The 18,726-nt window shown below is 32.1% G+C and overlaps 1 protein-coding gene across 1 annotated transcript in view; it reads right to left on the minus strand.

The window, feature by feature from the left end:
* Positions 1-18,726, minus strand: part of LOC106690678 (serine/threonine-protein kinase SIK2-like) — a 55,497-nt gene that overhangs the window by 19,528 nt on the left and 17,243 nt on the right. The window contains exon 2 of the mRNA XM_014436186.2: positions 4,731-4,846. Coding sequence (XP_014291672.2) covers positions 4,731-4,846 — 116 coding nt within the window. The remainder of the gene's footprint in view (positions 1-4,730; positions 4,847-18,726) is intronic.

The raw sequence follows: 18,726 nt of genomic DNA on the forward strand, positions 1-18,726 counted from the left end.
AAGGAATAGGATCTTTCAATTTGGAAAAAGAAAAAAAAAAGTAATTATTAATAAAAAGTAAAAAAATTATGTAAATATAAATGAATAATATTTCAGTAGTATATACATAATTTTTAACCCCACGTAAGTAGTTATATATAATATACTATATTGTCATCATAGTTAAGATATTTTTAGTTGTTTTGTATATTTTCAACCATAATGGGGGGGAAATGTCGGCAGATAAATAGTGGAAAATTATATGTTTTTTTTTTTTTTTATCACAACTTTCGAATTTTAATTATAAATTATAAGAATCTTTTTTTTGTTCTAATTCTACTTATTTAATAATTCTTATATTTATCTATAGATAACAGAATCTTTATGTTATGAATAGGGATAGGATTTTTATGTGCTAAAAAATCCAAAATATGTACATAAATATGTGCTAATAAATTGTCAAATATTTTAAAAAATATGTAAATAATATGTATTTATAAATTTTGTATTATTCAACAATATAAATTACTAATTAATTAGTAATTTTATAACTTAAAAAAGTTACATAAATATGTATTTATTATATATTATATGAATAATATTAAATAATAAATTTTAAAGAAATTATGTTAAAATATGTACAAAAAAATGTACTTAGAGAAAACATAGATGTTCAATAACAAGACATTAATTAATAATTGTAATAAACTAATTGATTAATAATCACTCAGAATGAATTATAAATGGAAATAAAGAATAATCCTTGTTAAAAAAAAACTTTAGAAAAATATTTAAAACTTTGAAAGAAATCTATTGTTCAGCAGTTACAAAATTATTGCAGATTAAATGCATTTTTAAATTTTCAAATAAAAATCTTCGTCGGTTTGACCGCAGAACTTGTACCGGCTAAATGATCTTTCGACATCTACTGATGTTATAGGGGCATACTTGAATGAAGCTATTTCCATTGCATCTAATTCGGTATTCTGCATCACCTGGGCGGCTGTGTCATCATTTGTAACAATAAGGAATAAGACCCTTGCTCTTTTTAATTGGTTCTGAGAAATTCTCGATGTAATTCTGCATGAAAATTTATTATTGCCACTGCTTTTAATTTGTGTTCAAAGATGAAGATATAGAATTTCTACGCACTATTTATGATAAATGATAAATTTCACTTTTAAGTTTCTTGCGTTCTCTTGAATTTTACGTTGTTGCTGCGAAAAATGTATTTACAATTGAACAAATAATTTATGGAAATATGTGATGAAATACCTAAAAATATGATAAAAATAACAAATATTTCAGAAAATATGTGATTTACAACAAAATATGTAAAATTATGTAAAAAAGGCCAAATATTTAAAAATATGTGAAATAAAAATGGCTTCTTTTGGCCAGAAATCGCAAATATAATGGTCAAGTAAAGATATGTGAAAACATAAAAATCCTATCCCTAGTTATGAACCTTATTCCCTACCGTTGTTGTTTAAGAACTGTATAAAATAAATAAGGATTTATAAATAGATTTGCAAGATAGTTTTATTTATTGGAACTGAGGTCAAAGGGACCAGAGTTTTAGATTTGTGTAAATTTATTTAGCCAGGATTGGAAGTTAGACAGCGACCAACTGGTCCCTAAGATATTTAACCACATCCACAGTACAAATATCAAGTCAGTATAACAAATATCTTCGGTTATGAGTCAGCTTTAACCGCCTTCTAAATATTTACCTTCTAGCCTAGGACCAAACAGTCCAAAACATGAAAGGGTCCACTAAATCGATTTATTTAATCGAAAGCCATCTTTGAAACCGATCCCTTTTTGGTCGAAAAGTATTTTATAACAGAGCTCAAGGTTTTTTCTTTAATTGAGAGTATTAGTATAAAATCGATAAATTGAGTGTATTAGCATTAAATGTATTGATCTAAAAAATACATATACATAGTAATAATATGAACCCCTTGGACCTAGAAAAGCCATGGGTTCACTACTAAGTAATAGTACAAGAGCCCAACAGAAGAAATAAGCAGTTATTACACCCCAATTTTTTATTAATTAATAGAAAACTAGGTATAATTACTAGTAAAAATTGATGAGTCAAGTATAGGTAGGGGGAATAAAAAATGGCGGCTGTTTCAAAACGTTAAAAATAATTAATTTTTTATTCGGACCTCTATACCTTTACAATTAACAACAACAATAGAAAATCTAAGAGAGCATCATATTAAGTACTGTAAATTTACTAAAATGTAAGCCCTAGTAGAGCAATTTACGTTCAATAGTTCTCGAGATATAGCTTTTTAAAAAGCAACATTTCATAAAAATACATGGTACGTACTAAGAGATCAGTAGTTAGTGAATTTATTTTGAAAAATCTACATCTCAAAAACCATTTGACGTACAGATGTCTATTAGCACTCAAATTAAAGCTAGTTTAATGCCCTATAAAGTAGTTTATTATGTTTATCTTCGTAGGAGTAATAGTTTACATAATATTTGCTAAAATAAATTGATTTATTGTTGTTCGGACAAATTTTCATTTCCCAAATTTATATTCATATGTGAATATCATAAAAACTACTACCCCTACGAAGATAAGTTTCATAAACTACTTTACAGTAAATTAATAAATAAATTTCCTTTATTTTGAGTTTTGGTAAACATAGTCTTATGGGTTTAGAGATATATTTTTCAAAAATCCAACATTTTATACGAACAATTAGAGATTAATTGGCCCAATAAAAATAGTATAATTATTTACTATTTCAGTTTTTTTCACCGCACCCGGACCATATTCCATTAAATTAGAAATTAACATTTCGTGAGTTTATTTTGTCAAATATTATAAAAACTACTACTTCTACAAAGATAAACATAATTAACTATTTTGTAGTAAATTTTACAAGCTTTAATTTGAGCGCTGGCAGACATCAGTATGTCCAATGGTTTCTGAAATAATGTTTTTCATAAATCAAATTTATTGTCCAAACAACTATAAATCAATTTATTTTAGCAAATATCATGAAAATATATTATACTTATATATATATATATATTATCATACTATCCTTATGAAGGTAAAGATCAGAAAATGCTACGAACTTTTTTTACAACCCAATCCTTCCACTATAAGCTCCCTAACCACCTAATACTGGTTTATAACCTTGATTCCTCTTCCATTCCTAATGATCCTCCTAAGCATCTGAAAAAAAGATGGCCTCGATATCTTCTTCTCTAGAAATGTTATTGGAGCTCTCATCACAAAAAGCAAATTTACTAGAATATATATATTCAATGGCCTTGAAGACCACGCGCATATCATAATTCTAATGCTTCCACTTCTCATATGTACCTCATGAGCTCTGTGTCTACGTTTTCGCTCCTCAGACCATGCAAGACCAACCTGGAGGGCGTCTTTCCCACCAGAACCTTCACTCTCTTGAGCGTCCTTCTCTACTCATCTCTGTCTAAACAATCCCGGTCCGTAAGCCCCAATTGTTTCATGTCATCCCTAAATTGAAATATCTTGTTGAATTTTTGTGACTGTGGAATCGTTGAAAAATTCAGGTTTCATCCTCATCATGAGTCCATAGAACCTCAGTCTTCCCACCCTAACGTCAGTCTTTTCTTTCCTTATAGGATTGTTAATTCGATCTCAACTTGTATCCTTCAGGTGTGTTCTGTAGATCCTTCTGAGAATTCTTCTTTCTATTCTCAGAAGCCTTTCTAGGCTGGGAGAACTCTAATGCTTCCACTTCTCCCATATGTACCTCATGAGTTCTGCTACTGTCTACGTTTTCGCTGCTCAGACCATGCAAGAGACACTTTCAGAAGGGCTTCTTTCCCACAAGAGCCTTCACTTCCATGAGCGTCCTTCTCTACTCATCTCTGTATAAACAATCCCAGTCCGTCAGCCCCACTTGTTCCATATCATCCCTAAATTGAAATATCTTGTTGAATTTTTGTGATAGTTGATTCGCTGAAAAATTCTATGGTTTAGTCTTTCAGGTTTCATCCTTGTGTCCATAGAACCTCGGCCTTCCCACCCTAACGTTAGTGTCTGATGTTTCCTTATAGATTTCTTGATTCGACCTCAATCTCCATCCTTCAGGTGTTCTCTCAGGTCCGTAGATCCTTCTTTCTATTCTCAGAAACCTTTCTAGGCTGGGATAACTCTAATGGTTCCTCTTCCATATGTACCTCATGAGCTCTACGTACGTACCTCATATCATCCCTAAATTGAAATATCTTGTTGAATTTTTGTGACAGTGGATTCGTTGGAAAAAATTCAGGTTTCAACCTCAGCCTTCCCACCCTTACGTCAGTCTGTTGTTTCCTTTTAGATTTCTTGATTCAACCTCAACCTGTATCCTTCAGATTCTCAGAAGCCCTTCTAGGCTGGGAAGACACGAGGTTTCCGTTCTATAGAGAAGCCTTGATGGCCGTGCAATAATGTCGTATCTTAGCTTTAATAGATGTGTTCTTTTACTTACAAAAATTACTGGTGGAAAAGTTTAATTTCTCTATTTACTCATGTTTATGAAGTAGTAAATAACAATAAATAAATTATAAAAAAAAAATTGTTTTAATAACGTAAATATTGCCTAGGTCACTTTGGCGTTATTTACTTCTATTGAAGCTTTAAATGGTTAATTATTTATAGCTGTTGAGAGTCTCGAGGCTTTGTGAGTATTTCAATAATGTCCTCGACCTAAAGAATGGATCAACTTGCTAAAGTTACTAAATACCTTGAGGTCCCGGTGAACTACCCTTTTGTTGTGGCAATACTCCACCGCAGAGAGAATTTGCCAAAATTTCCTTCTAGCCCCACTCTCGGTCATCCTCCCATGTCTTGCAATATAATCTGAAACAAAAAAATATATTTAGCTAGAGATTATTATATGCAAACATAATAATGATGTATCATTATGATTATAATGATAATTGCGTATTGTTATGGCGGGTATGGGTTCAAAAGGAACCTTTACTAGCCCAACCGTGAAAAGAAAAGAATAGCCGAATTTTATTATTTTTGTATTTTTAAATAAGTGAACCTAATAAAAGGAACACAAAATATATAAAAATATACAAACTAGAAAAAAAAGAAAGCTAAAAAATATTACAAAATTAAATGAACTGAACTAAAGAGAGAAAAAAAACGTCTATTATCACCGGTGATTAATGGGGTCCCGGTTGTGGTTGTTGTCCTGAGTTTGGATAGTATTAGTACATAGTCCGCCCGCCTTGTCCTCTTGGAGGATGAGTCGAAGTACTTCGCCCGCCGTGGTTGTGGTAAATGATGAAGCTGACGAAGATGGCCAGAACGCTGGCAACTACGAGTACGCAGTGAGGAGACAATGGAGACGATATGTGTGTGCACACTGAGACACTAAGACATCGTCTGTTTATTTACAGTATAAAAAACAACAGAGAGCAGTTTTGTTTTTTGAGTTAATAAAAATCATATGTTCCAATAATCGATTTTTGGACCATATGTTGGCCCCAACACGTACTATTATATACTTTACCCCCGCGAGAACTCTAGCATTAGATATGTCCCCTTCTTCTATTTTATTTATTCAAAATATAATTGATTTGATGCTAATTCTTATAAAATATAATATTATGTATGTTTATTTAACACACAAATTGGTAAAGGTACAAACTTCATAATGCCTATATTTAGTAACAGTTAACGCAATGAGTCATTACGTTGTCTCACTGAAAAATATCATATCAGTTTTACAGTTAGTATTGTATTTGTAAACTTACATTAACTTTGAATTGTTCTCTCTAAGGCATCATAGATTTTAGAAATGCGAATTGAGAATTTGAGCCAATCGTTCAAAAAAACTTTACACATTCAGAAACGGGCAGGGGGGTTGTCTTTAGCTCAAAATATTATTGCATACGCATAGGGGAGTTGACTAACCGCATTTGATTAAATCGTTTTCTGGATCTTAACGACTAACCTGGAATCCTCAAACCAGACTGAAAAGACAGGAAACTGCACGTCGATTTCGACTATTACAACACTTACTAGACAAACGGTCCAAACTTCCAATTCATTACAAAAGACTGATTTACATGACAATTATAAGGCCTATCTGGACATACGGCGTTGAGGTCTGGGGCTCCACTCGTATCCAATCCTTACAATCCAAAATCTTTCGTAAAATCCTAAATACTCCCTACTTTGCAACAAATAAAATCATCCACAAAGACCTTAACGTTCCCTATGTAACCGATCTAGCCCGAACCAGATAACAATCCTTCCACTACAAACTCCCTAAACACTCAAAACCATTAATTTCTAATCTTCCTTCCTCTTTTATTCCTGACAATTCTCCGAGGCGTCTGAAAGGAAGATGGCCTCGCGACTTTATATTGTAAAAATGTTTTTAGAGTGCTACCATTCGGTAGTTTCTCTACATGCTTGTACCATACCGTTATGATTTCCTCAAATTTACTTGATGTATTTATGTACAGTTGTAAATATCAAAAAAAAAATTTTTTTTAAAAAAAGGATCTTGAGAATAAATTCCAACAAATCCCATCAAATCATCTTTAACCTTCGTCGTAAACCCTGTCCTGTTGAAATGACTGCACTACACTTTCCTTTAATAATGATGCTCTTACCCCTGTCGAACAGATCCGCTACCTTGGACTACATATGGAATCCTCACACATAAGAGATAGAAAATTGCACGTTCCAACTCATTACAAAAGACTGATCTACATGACTGTAATAAAGCCTATATGGTCATACGGAGTTGAGCTTTGGGGCTCCACTAAATCTTCGAATTCCTCTCGTATCTAATATCCTTATTCTTCGTAAAATCCTACTTTGACACAAATACTATCATACACAAAGACCTTAATGTTCCCTTTGTAACCGATCTAGCCCGAACCAGATATCATCCTTTCATAATTACCCTAACAACCTAAACCCACAACTTTTTGTTAACTTGTTAAAACCTTAGCTCTCCACCAGAGGGGTCCTGCCATCCTCTTGAACATATTGCACCATATTTTCTTTTGACGTCCTCTTCTTCTTTGAAGGTCGTATGCAGTCCATTCTGTGGACGTTTTTGACCGTCTTTGCACCGAAGGAGATTCCCTGCTCATTTCCATATGCTCAATCTTGTCATCTTCAGTGTGCCAGTGAGTCCTATTTCTTTCTGGATACAAGTAATTTTTATTCGATCCCTTTTCCTCGCATTCACAATGCTTGTTCCAATATTATTTTGCCACACTTGTAATTTCCTCTCCTGAGCTATAAGTGACCACGCTTGGCATCCATAAGTGACCACTGGCCTAATGCAACTATCAAAGACCTGCATTTTAAGGTCAATACTTTTTTCCCTTTCATTATATGCCTAATATACATTTTACAACCGAGTGCCAATCTCCTCTGAATCTCTTTTGCTCATCTATCCGTGAATGATATTAACTGACCCAGTTGCTATGTATCCCTGCCATTAATCAGGATACCAGGTTAATCGCTGAAGGCAATTACCAAAAAAATATATTTATATTAATTAATTAAGATTGAGTCCAGCAAAACTATTATGATTATTTCTTTTCAAGGGCTTTTCTGTTTACCAGTTTATCATATTATATACCTTTATACTTATAAAGTATTGTTACCATTGAAAATATGTAATATAATATCGGGAAATATATTAGTACATAAATTATATCACGGAACGGAAAAGTATCTATTTACATTTGAGTGCGATGAAATGATTGCATGATCCAGATAAATGGTTTGCCATCATATATGGTTACATCATACATTGTTACCTAATATAGCTAAATAGCTGCTGATGTAGGTGATGGGTGTCGTCATGGCCTAAGGAATAGCAATCCAGGTCTGATTAGCCGTTCTTCTCTATCCCGTCTTCTTACTTCTGTCTTTTTCTCTTTTCGCTTTCTCTTCTTAGGGGCGTAGCCATTTTGAAATCTTATTTTTCATTGGTTATCATTAGCCACGTCCAAGAACCATAAGTTACAAAGGGCTAACATTGTTTAGAACATGTGTTGAGCATAAACTACTAGATAATGCTTATTTCTATACTTTATTTTTATTTTTTATTATTTTTAATCTTTTTATGTACTTCTTTCTACATCTCACCTTGTACTTTTATATATATTTTTATTTTATTTTGTAAACTTTCACTTCCGATTTTTAAATTGTTTCACTTTATGTTATTCATGTTACTCCTGTTATCTTTAATATTACTATTATCAGTGTAGAGAAATGATTATTTTCACAATATATAAATACTACAGTTGTTATCATTGTTTAATTATTTTTCTACTTATTTCTTTGTATTTTTTTTTAACTATTCTTTATTTACTTTTACTTTTTATTAGTTACTTCTTGTACAATTATTGTTATTATATCCTATATTGTTTTATTTTCTTCAGTATTATCTCCTATATGTGTCATTCTAATTTTACTTAGTTATTATTATTATCATGTAATAACTCATGTACCTTATTTTTCTCTTATCATTTTTCCATTTTTCGTCATATCTTTATCACTACTTCATGTATACGCGACGTATTTGAAATCGAAATAAAACCGTTTAACAGTTTGCTGGCTACCTCCTCCCCACTCTTCCACGCTTCCGCTTCATTGTTTCTTTCTGTTCAACAGATTCCTTTGAACAGGTAGGTTGTCCTGACTTGTTCTTTGCTCATTTATTATCATTTTATATCATCATTTTTATTTTTTTTTATTATTCTTTCATGACGTTTATTTTATCTCTATAGTTTTTTTTTCCTTCCCTGTATTGTTTTTGTTTTATGTGCATCTCCTGTACTTTTTTAGCTTTATATTTTACGTATTTTTATAAAGAAAATTTTACTCTTGCCATTGCTACTTGTTTTTATTCTTATCATTGTATCTTATCTTTGTATTTTTATTCTTATCATTGTATCATTTTAGCCCTGATGAAGCCCTGCAAAGTGGGGCGAAACGTCGGAAAATAAATAGTTGTAAACTATTTTTGTTTCTCTTTTGACCACAACCCTGACCATCTTCTTATATATCAATTTTTACGGTAAACTATATATACATATATACGTAGATAATGGTTTTTGTCATGCCTTAGCATCCCATACAGCATAGCACTTATACCCTTTAGAGTCGATAGGAAAGGTATCCCTTTGTTGACTGGTGCGCTACTCGGGACAAGTATCAGCACATATGTTTTATAATACTGCAAGGGTTATTAAATATCAAACTCCCTTCTTACTCGGTTCTTCTAACCACGGTACAGAATCTCACTGAAAGATATCTGGTATTAAATCGGGGGAGCCAATTCAAAATACTTTCTAAGTGTTTCCTAAACGTCCCCAATATATCTATTAGATTTAAACCCGAACGAACCAAAGAATATGAAAGGAATATGGCCCGGGTGCGGTCAAAAAAACTCAAATAATAGAATTATACTATTTTATTGAGCCAACGTTTCGCCCCACGTTGCAGGGCTTCGTCAGGGCTAAAAAAGATACAAACACATAGTTACAAAAGGAAAAAAAAAGAGAAAAAAAATATAAGTGTAAAATAACAGGGGTATAAAATGTAAAAAAGTAAGATATAATAAGAAAAATTAAAGGTTGTAAATAGTAAATGAAAAGGGTAATAGTAACAGATAGATAAGAGAAGAAATATTAAAGAAAATACAAATAAAGAGATGTAAAAAGAAAAAAAACACAAATCAAATGATGAGACAGAATGTATACCTGTTTTGACGGCAGTCAAAAATAAAGTGACCGTTGGTATTGGGAGGAGTGGGGACGACAGTTATGCCACAATAACGAAAAAAAAATTTTTAAAGGAAACAAAGTAAAAAAGTTTTTAAATTAGGTGAACAGTAAAGTATAAAATAATGGGATAAAATGTGTGTAAGTAATAAAGAAACAAAATATACCAAATGAGCGGGGATACAGAAAAGTGTAAAATATAATACAAAATTAATAATAAAGTAATTAACATAAGTACATTTAAAAAGATAACACATGAATATAAATTAAAAGATAGATACACTGAATACAAATGAAACAAGAAGAATAGCGAATATAAAAAAAAAATAAATAGAAAAACAAGAATAAAAGATATAACAAGAAAATGGGCTTCTGAAATGCAGAAAAAAGTTTTTAAAAAAAATCGTATTATGTGGATTTTATTATGTTCAAAATATTTCGATATGTAAGGGAGATGCAGTCTTTATCAACTTTATGATTGACGGAATTCTCTGTCAAATGTATGTAAATGGACTCTGAGATGAGACGTTTGGTGTGGTTGGGGACAGTGGCAAGAATGGAAGGATTGTCGAAATTAAAAGTATGGTTCAGGTTTAATGCGTGCTCTGATAATATAGATGCAAGTGGATTACAGGAGTTGATGGAAGTTTTGTGCTGGGAAATGCGGTTCTTAAGTTGGTTTTTAGTTTCGCCGATGTAGAAGGAATTGCAGCATGGGGTTGAACAGGGTATCCGGTAAACCACATTGGAACGGTGTAAGGAAGGAATAGGGTATTTCAATTTGGAAAAAAGATAGGAAATTTTATTGTGGGACTTCAAACCAATTTTTTAATTTTTTTGATCGCACCCGGACCATATTCCTTTCATCTTTACACACGGTCAATCAATAATCTCCCAGAACCTAAGAATAATGTTCTGAACTTTTAATTTTTATGGAATGTATTATTTTCGGTAAAGAATGAAGCTCTTTTTGAAGATAATTATATAATTATGGAGAAAGGAAGATGCTAGCGTAGCCATTAGAAGAGAACACTAACTACAATTAGTAGCGAGAGCGCGGCAATGGGACCAATCACTGCTAACAGGCTAAAGTGGCTGTTCCGCTTCCCCTCAGAGGATGCCACGTGGGTCCAGGACACTCTGGGTATAGTCGGGTCTATTCAAGAGTCTATATATCAGTACAAGATTCCTACAGGATAAAAAAGGAATTTATTTCAAAATTAGTGAGTCTGCCAAGTATAGTTAGGAGGGATACATAATGACGGCTGATTCAAAACGTTAAAAAAAATTAAATTTTCATTTCAACCTCCGTATCTTTAAAACTACCTACAAAACTATAAAACCTAACAAAAGATCATTTAAAGAAGAGTAAATTTACTGCGCCATAATATAATCCCAAGATATAACTTTTTAAAAAACAACATTTTATAAAAAATAAATCCTGACAAATCCCATCAGATCACCTTTACCCTTCGTCGTAAACCTACCGACTGCCCTACAGTTTCATTTAATGATGTTACTTTTACCCCTGTCGAACAGATCCGCTACCTTGGACTCCATCTTGACAAGAGACTTACTTGGAATCCACACACAAGACTGAAACGACAAGAAACTGCTCGTAGATTCCGATTCCTACTTACTTGACAAACGCTCTAAACTTCCCATTTACTACAAAAAATTAGTATACACAACGGTAATCAGACCAATTTGGACATATGGAATTGGTATCTGGGGCTCCACTAAACCATAAAATTCCTACCGCATCCAATCCTTACAATCCAAAATCCTTGATGCTCCTTATTACGTCACACATAAACTCATTTACAAAGACCTTAACGTCCCATTCGTTGCAGATTTGGCCCAAAACAGATATGCGTCTTTTCATTCCAAACTCCTTAACCATCCTAACCCATTAATTCTTATTCTTTAATCCTGCTGACAGACATCCGTACGTCCAAGAGTTCATGAGATATAGTTTTTATAATACAATATTTTGTTCGAACAATTAGGAATCAACATTTTGTGAATTTATTTTGGTGAATAATTTGAAAACTACTCCTACATTATATTAGCTTTAATTTGGGTGCTACTATAATAAAAAATCAGTAGTTAGTGAATTTATTGTGGTCCAAGATCTCGGGTGTAAGTTATACAAAAGTTTCAGTTTACTGCTTTTTAATAGATTAATGAAAAATTTAAAAAAGTAATTTCTGAATTGAAAACGGTTCTTGGTATCCGAAATGTCGGAAGCGAAAACAATTATATTATAATTATGAATGAATGAAAGTTTGACTGATGATCCCATTGATTTATAATCCAACCTCAAAAGTACCATGGCAACGAAAATAAAAAAAGAGAAGTGAATAAAAAAGATAATTAACTTGAATAAAGTATTAGCAGTTGACTGATAAAAACAAATTAAAAAGTTAAGAGTCTTCTGAAATAAGCTTTGGTTGCTTGAATGGATCCAACATCACAGGCCACGGAACGTCCGCCACAAAAAATACACTTTCTTTCTTTCGTTATTATCAAAGTCGAGATGAAAGTTACTTTTTAATTCCCTTTGGTTTAAGACTTCATTAAAAATCTTTGAATTGATTCTATCACGATCTCTTAACTAAGATTGATTAATTTCGTTTTTTTTTTTATATATATATTACATCAACAGCTTCGTTATTGCTATATTTGAGAGTTTATATACATTAATTGAACACTATTGAAACTATGATATCAATTGATATATAGTGATAAGACGGTAACTAAAGTAACAACTAACTCCCCTGTTTATTTTTTCTAATTTGATTGTATACAATATTGTCATATATACATATACCACATAAAATAGGAATAATTTTTATATGTTCGTTGTAATTCAATGTTAGAACTGTATTGAAACAATTGAGAATCACTGACCAATACTATCAAAGTGTGGTAAAAAAAAATTTCAAGAGTGGAACAAAGCATCTGACCTTGAGAAACTCCTAAATTTTAAGTTCGCAAAAATCGGAAAATAAAAATGTTTCCGACATACGCCTTTGAATTCTTTTGAAAAATCAAAAAAATATAATTTATTTATTGTCATTTACAGTATAAAATATATACAAGTAAATTTGCTGATTGTAGATTGGTGACATGATACAAACATGTGGAGAATCTACCCATTGAAAGAACTCCAATTACATTTCTAGAGGAGAAGATCTCGAGGCCATCTTCTTTTCAGACGCCTAGGAGGATTATTAGGTAATGAAGGAGAAGCCAGGTTAGAAACAAGTGGATTTTTGGGAAGTTTATTATGGAAGGATTGGTATCTGTTGGTATATGAGACATTGAGGTCCTGATGGATGACTTGATTCGTGACAAAGTAAGGAGCATTATTTACGATTACGGACTGTAAGGATTGGATTTGGGAGGAATTCGATGGTTTGGTGTAGCCCCAAAACTCAACTCCGTATGTCCAGATAGGCCTTATAATAGTCATGTAGATAAAAAAATATAATTAACTTTATGAATGGAATATGGTCCGGGTGCGGTAAAAAAAAACTCAAATAGTAGATAATTATACTATTTTATTGAGCCAACGTTTCGCCCCACGTTGCAGGGCTTCGTCAGGGCTAAAAAGATACAAACACATAGTTACAAAAGGAAATACTTAAATACTTTTTTACTATGTTTACTTTACAAATTATTTTCGTTATTGTGGCATAACTGCCGTCCACACTCCTCCCAATACCAACGGTCACTTTATTTTTGACTGCCGTCAAAACAGGTATGCATTCTGTCTCATCGTTTTATTTGTGTTTTTTTTTCTTTTTACATCTCTTTATAGGATTTATTTTAAAATACAATAATAATAAAATTCGGCTGTTCGTTTCATTTTTATTCACGGTTGGGCTAGTAAAGGTTTCTTTTGAACCCCTACCCGCCGTAACAAAGGTAAATATTTATATTTTATTATATTATATTTATAAATTGCTTTTCTTAACGATCTTTCCTGTGAAATCTGTCATTTCATACGAAATAATACAGTATGTTCAATATGTTGTTGTTTATTGACTTCAAAAAACAAACTATCAGAATACGAGGTATAACTGGAGTAGTCGGTTTACAACCATTTTACGTTATTGGACTCATTCGACTCATAGTTTGATGTTTTTTTAATTTGTTTTACTATTAATTTTTCACTAGAGTATACCGTTTAGAATTTCTGGAAGAAAACCTAAAGAATGCTGATGGTAATTCCAGCGCCCCATGTGGCCGAGAAAACAAATGGCAACCGCACCCCCCCGACAAACTGCTCCAATCATTGATTCCTAATTGTTCGGACAAAATATTGTATTATAAAAACTATAACTCAGCAATCAAATTTAAGATAGTTTATTGTATTTTTTTGTGATATTTTCTCATGAACATGAATTTTGCATATGAAATTTTGTCCGAACGATTTGTGATCAATTTATTTTATCAAGTATCTTAACAACTAATACTTCTACGAAGATAAACGTCATAAAATAATTTATAGCACATTAAACTAGCTTTTATATGAGTTCTGATAGACGTCTAAAAGAAGGTCTCATGGTTCTAGATAAATAGATTTCCCCTAATAAATTCAATAATTACTAATTTTTCAGAACATTTTAATGAAATGTTGCTTTTATAAAACTATACATAGTATAGTTTGAGTAGCACTCAAATTAAAGCTATTTTTTTGTATTTATTTATTTAATGTAATACACTTGAAAATCTTGGGAAGGAACCACCCATTGGTGGTACTTCAAACATTAATTTAAATTAGAAGGTCCCGTTGCCATCTTCTTTTGAGACGCCTTGGAGGATTATCGGGGATTCTTAAGGATGGAAGAATAAGAACTAATAGGTTAGAATAGGTAAGGAGTTTGGAATGAAAAGACACATATCTGTTTTGGGCCAAATCTGCAACGAATGGGATGTTAAGGTCTTTGCGGATGAGTTTATTTGTAACGTAATAAGGAGCATCAAGGATTTTACGTAGTATTTTGGATTGTAAGGATTGGATCCGGGAGGAATTTTATGGTTTGGTGGAGGCCCAGAGCTCAATTCCAGATGTCCAAATTAATCTGATTATCGTAGTGTATACTAATTTTTTGTAGTGAATGGGAAGTTTAGAGCGTTTGTCAAGTAAGAGTTGTAGCAATCGGAATCTAAGAGCAGTTTCTTGTCGTTTCAGTCTTGTGTGTGGATTTCAAGTAAGTCTCTTGTCAAGATGGAGTCCTAAGTATCGAATCTGTTCAACAGGCGTTAGTGGAGTATTTAGAAAGGATACTTTAGGATAGGTGTGTAGAGGTTTACGACGGAGAGTAAAGGTGATCTAGTATGATTTGTCAGGATTTATTTTGATTCTCCAGTTTTGACACCATTCTTCAATAGATGTTATGTGTCTCTGTAGTGTTTGTGATACATTAGTTGGGTCGTAAAGCTAATTTAATGCAATTTAATGTAGAAGTAGTAGTTTTCAAATTATTTACCAAAATAAGTTCACATGTGGTCGAGAAAACAAATGGCACCCTCATACACTCCCCAGCGAGCTTTGGCCAGAGGCAGTCTTTCTTTCTTCACTTCTAACTTTTAAATAAACCTTAGTGAGTAAGGACACTTCTGAAGAGCCCTCCGGTAGCCGAGGATAGGGTAGATTGAAGGACATGGAAGAATGAAAAACAGGAAGCATGAAAACATGTCTACATCTTTCCATATAACACCATCATCATCATTAACCCCAATCAAAATTTATTAGCTATCTCTAACAGTTAATGTTCTATTTCGGCCACCCTTCATAACTATAGCCATGCCCACTGCCACTAGAATTACTATGTACTCGTATAATACACATATTACTACATAGACAATATTATATGCTTAACAATTACTATAAATATACACTATAAAAGTACTATTACTAAATATACTATACTATACCTTCCACTTAAAACCCCTCAACTCTTAGTTTCCTCTCTTGTTTTCCCCCACTTTAACTATGGCTGCTTGGTATATGGTGGACCCTCGGGTAATCTCGAATCTAAACTTAAACGTCTTATGAATTGCGCAGTACGATATATTTTTGGGATCAGCAGAGATACGCACATAACCCAGTATTACGCCGAGCTGAAGTGGCTCTATCCATCCTTCCGATGCCAGTATTTCCTAGCTTCTTTTCAATTCCAAGCAATTAGTACTCAGCGCCCCCCTCCTATATCCAAGAAAACTTGCCATTCTGATTTTCTATATCCAAGAAAACTTGCCATTCTGATTTTCAGACCAGTCCCATAGTACCAGGTCGCGTTTATCTGACATCTACCCCCCAACTCACCGAACTACTGCCTTTGATAAATCATTTTTTACCCGAGCTGCATATCACTGGAACTCCATACCCACTAACATATGTCACGTACCAACCCTTCCCTCGTTTAAAACCTAGTTAACTACTTTTTACTTCAGCAATCTAATCCAATGATTTTTTTTTTTTTTGCAAATAAATAATAATTTTTATTTATTGATAGATGTTATAATCTGCCCCACAGTTGTGGGCAATATGTAATAGTGATGAATGATCACATTCATACTAAAATAAAATGACTGCCGTCAAAACAGGTATGCATTCTATCATATCATTTGATTTGTATTTTTTTTTTCTTATCTATCTGTTACTATTACCCTTTTCATTTACTATTTACAACCTTTAATTTTTCTTATTATATCTTACTTTTTTACATTTTATACCCCTGTTATTTTACACTTATGTTTTTTTTCTCTTTTTTTCCTTTTTGTAACTATAGTGTTTGTATCTTTTTTAGCCCTCACGAAGCCCAGCAACGTGGGGCGAAACGTTGGCTCAATAAAACAGTATAATTATCTACTATTTGAGTTTTTTTACCGCACCCGGACCATATTCCATTCATAAAATAAAATAAGAATAAAAATAAATAAATAAAAAAATAAAAAAACTCTCTTAAAATATATACAAACAGAAAGACAAACAAAAAGGACCATAATCAAACTATCTGTATGAAAAAATAAATAAATAAAATGACATAATGATAAAATAATATAATCTTTAGTCATGTTTACACTCTTATATACAATATTTACACAATCGACCTGAGGTTTCCTGAGCCCACTCTATCCCCCACGTGTGAGGGGTAGAGCAGAGCTCAAAAGATCCCAGTGCTTCCCTCTCACCGCATCAATGGTAATCCTCCTGGTAACTACCTTTTTGTTTCATTTTTTATGTCTTTAGTCAGTTAGTTTTTTAATTTATTTTTTTCTCTGTATTTAAAATTATTTCTATAACATTTTAATATAAGTTGTAATTACGTCTGATCAAACTGTTTTTTGGCCAATATATATTATTGTAAAATTAAAATTACCTTTGTAATTGTTCTAAAGGAAAGGAACCTAATTCCTGAATAATAAACTATTTTTCATTTTTATATATTTTTAAATAAATATAAATATAAATCAATTTTTGGTAAAATGTAAAAAAAAAATTTGTTGCAGAATTTAATGTTTTTTTTATTTTAAATATCTTAACATTTTGCATCGTTTAGGAGTTATATCTGGAAAAAATACCTAATACATTACTTTATTAAATAAATTAACTATTTAGAAAAGGTTCTAGGACAACTAGAAATGCGTTTTCGAGTTAAGTGTGAAGAGAAAATTATTTATAAACGTATTATAAGCTGAGTTTTATATATCGGACTCCAGTCTGATGCAGGGCAGCCGATGCCTAATCATGTTAGGCTATAATGAAGTTAGAGGGCGTTGATATAGATAATTGTTCTCAAGTAAGATTGTTTAATGAAAGGAACTCTTAGTTAGTCCAATTAATTCCGCGCTAGTGGCGTCTCTGCCCTTTATTATTTATTGTTCATTGACCTCTCCATAGAGTTCGCTAGCCCTAGAGGTTCTATTCTGCTAGTCGTAGAATCGATCCTTATCATCATCTGCTTAAGATATATTTCTTTTGCAGAATAACCTTCCAAAAAGAAATAGTACAAGAGCCCAACAGGAGATGGCAAAAGGCAGTTATTTCATACCAATTTTTAATTAATTTAATAAAAGTTAAGTATATGTTTTTAAAATTTATTTAACGTAATTTTCAACTGTACAAAATAATATAATAAGTAAATATGTTGAACGTTTCATATACACTTGAAAATCTTGGGAAGGAACCAATTATCAGTGGTACTTCAAACATCAATTTAAATTAGAAGGACCCGTAGCCATCTTCTTTTCGGACGCCTCGGAGGATTATCAGGGATTGTTAAGGATGAAAAATTAAGAATTAGTGAGTTAGGATGGTTAAGGAGTTTGGAATGAAAAGACGCATATCTGTTTTGGGCCAATTCTGCAACGAATGGGATGTTAAGGTCTTTGTGGATGAGTTTATTTGTAACGTAATAAGGAGCATCAAGGATTTTACGTATAAATGTTTAAAACGTTAAACAAAAATTAAATTATCAACAACACTAGAAAACCTTGTAGAACATCTTTTAAAGAAGAGTAAATTTTCTAAAATATGAGCCCTAATAGAGTTATTTAAGTCCAATAGTTCCCGAGATATAGCTCTTTAACAAGCAACATTTCATAAAAAAAAGCTGTAAAATAAAATGAATGTATTTTGAGGAATCTATATCTTAAAAACCATTCGACGAACAAATGTCTATTAACACTCAAATAAAAGCTAGTTTAATGCACTATAAAGTGCTTTACGACGTTCATCTTCGTTGGGTGATAGTTTTTTATAATATTCAACAAAATGAATTCATAAAATGTTGAGCTGTTCTGACAAAAGTTTAGTTTTATTAAAAAAATATATCTAGGACACAATTCGACGGATATATGTATATAAACGCTCAAATTAAAGCTAGTTACATCTACTATAAAGTAGTTTATGACACTTATTTTCACAGTAGTTGTCTTTTGACTTATATA

The sequence above is a fragment of the Halyomorpha halys genome, unplaced genomic scaffold (assembly GCF_000696795.3).
Source record: "Halyomorpha halys isolate HHAL.00 unplaced genomic scaffold, Hhal_1.1 Scaffold1805.1, whole genome shotgun sequence".
NCBI lineage: Eukaryota > Metazoa > Arthropoda > Insecta > Hemiptera > Pentatomidae > Halyomorpha > Halyomorpha halys.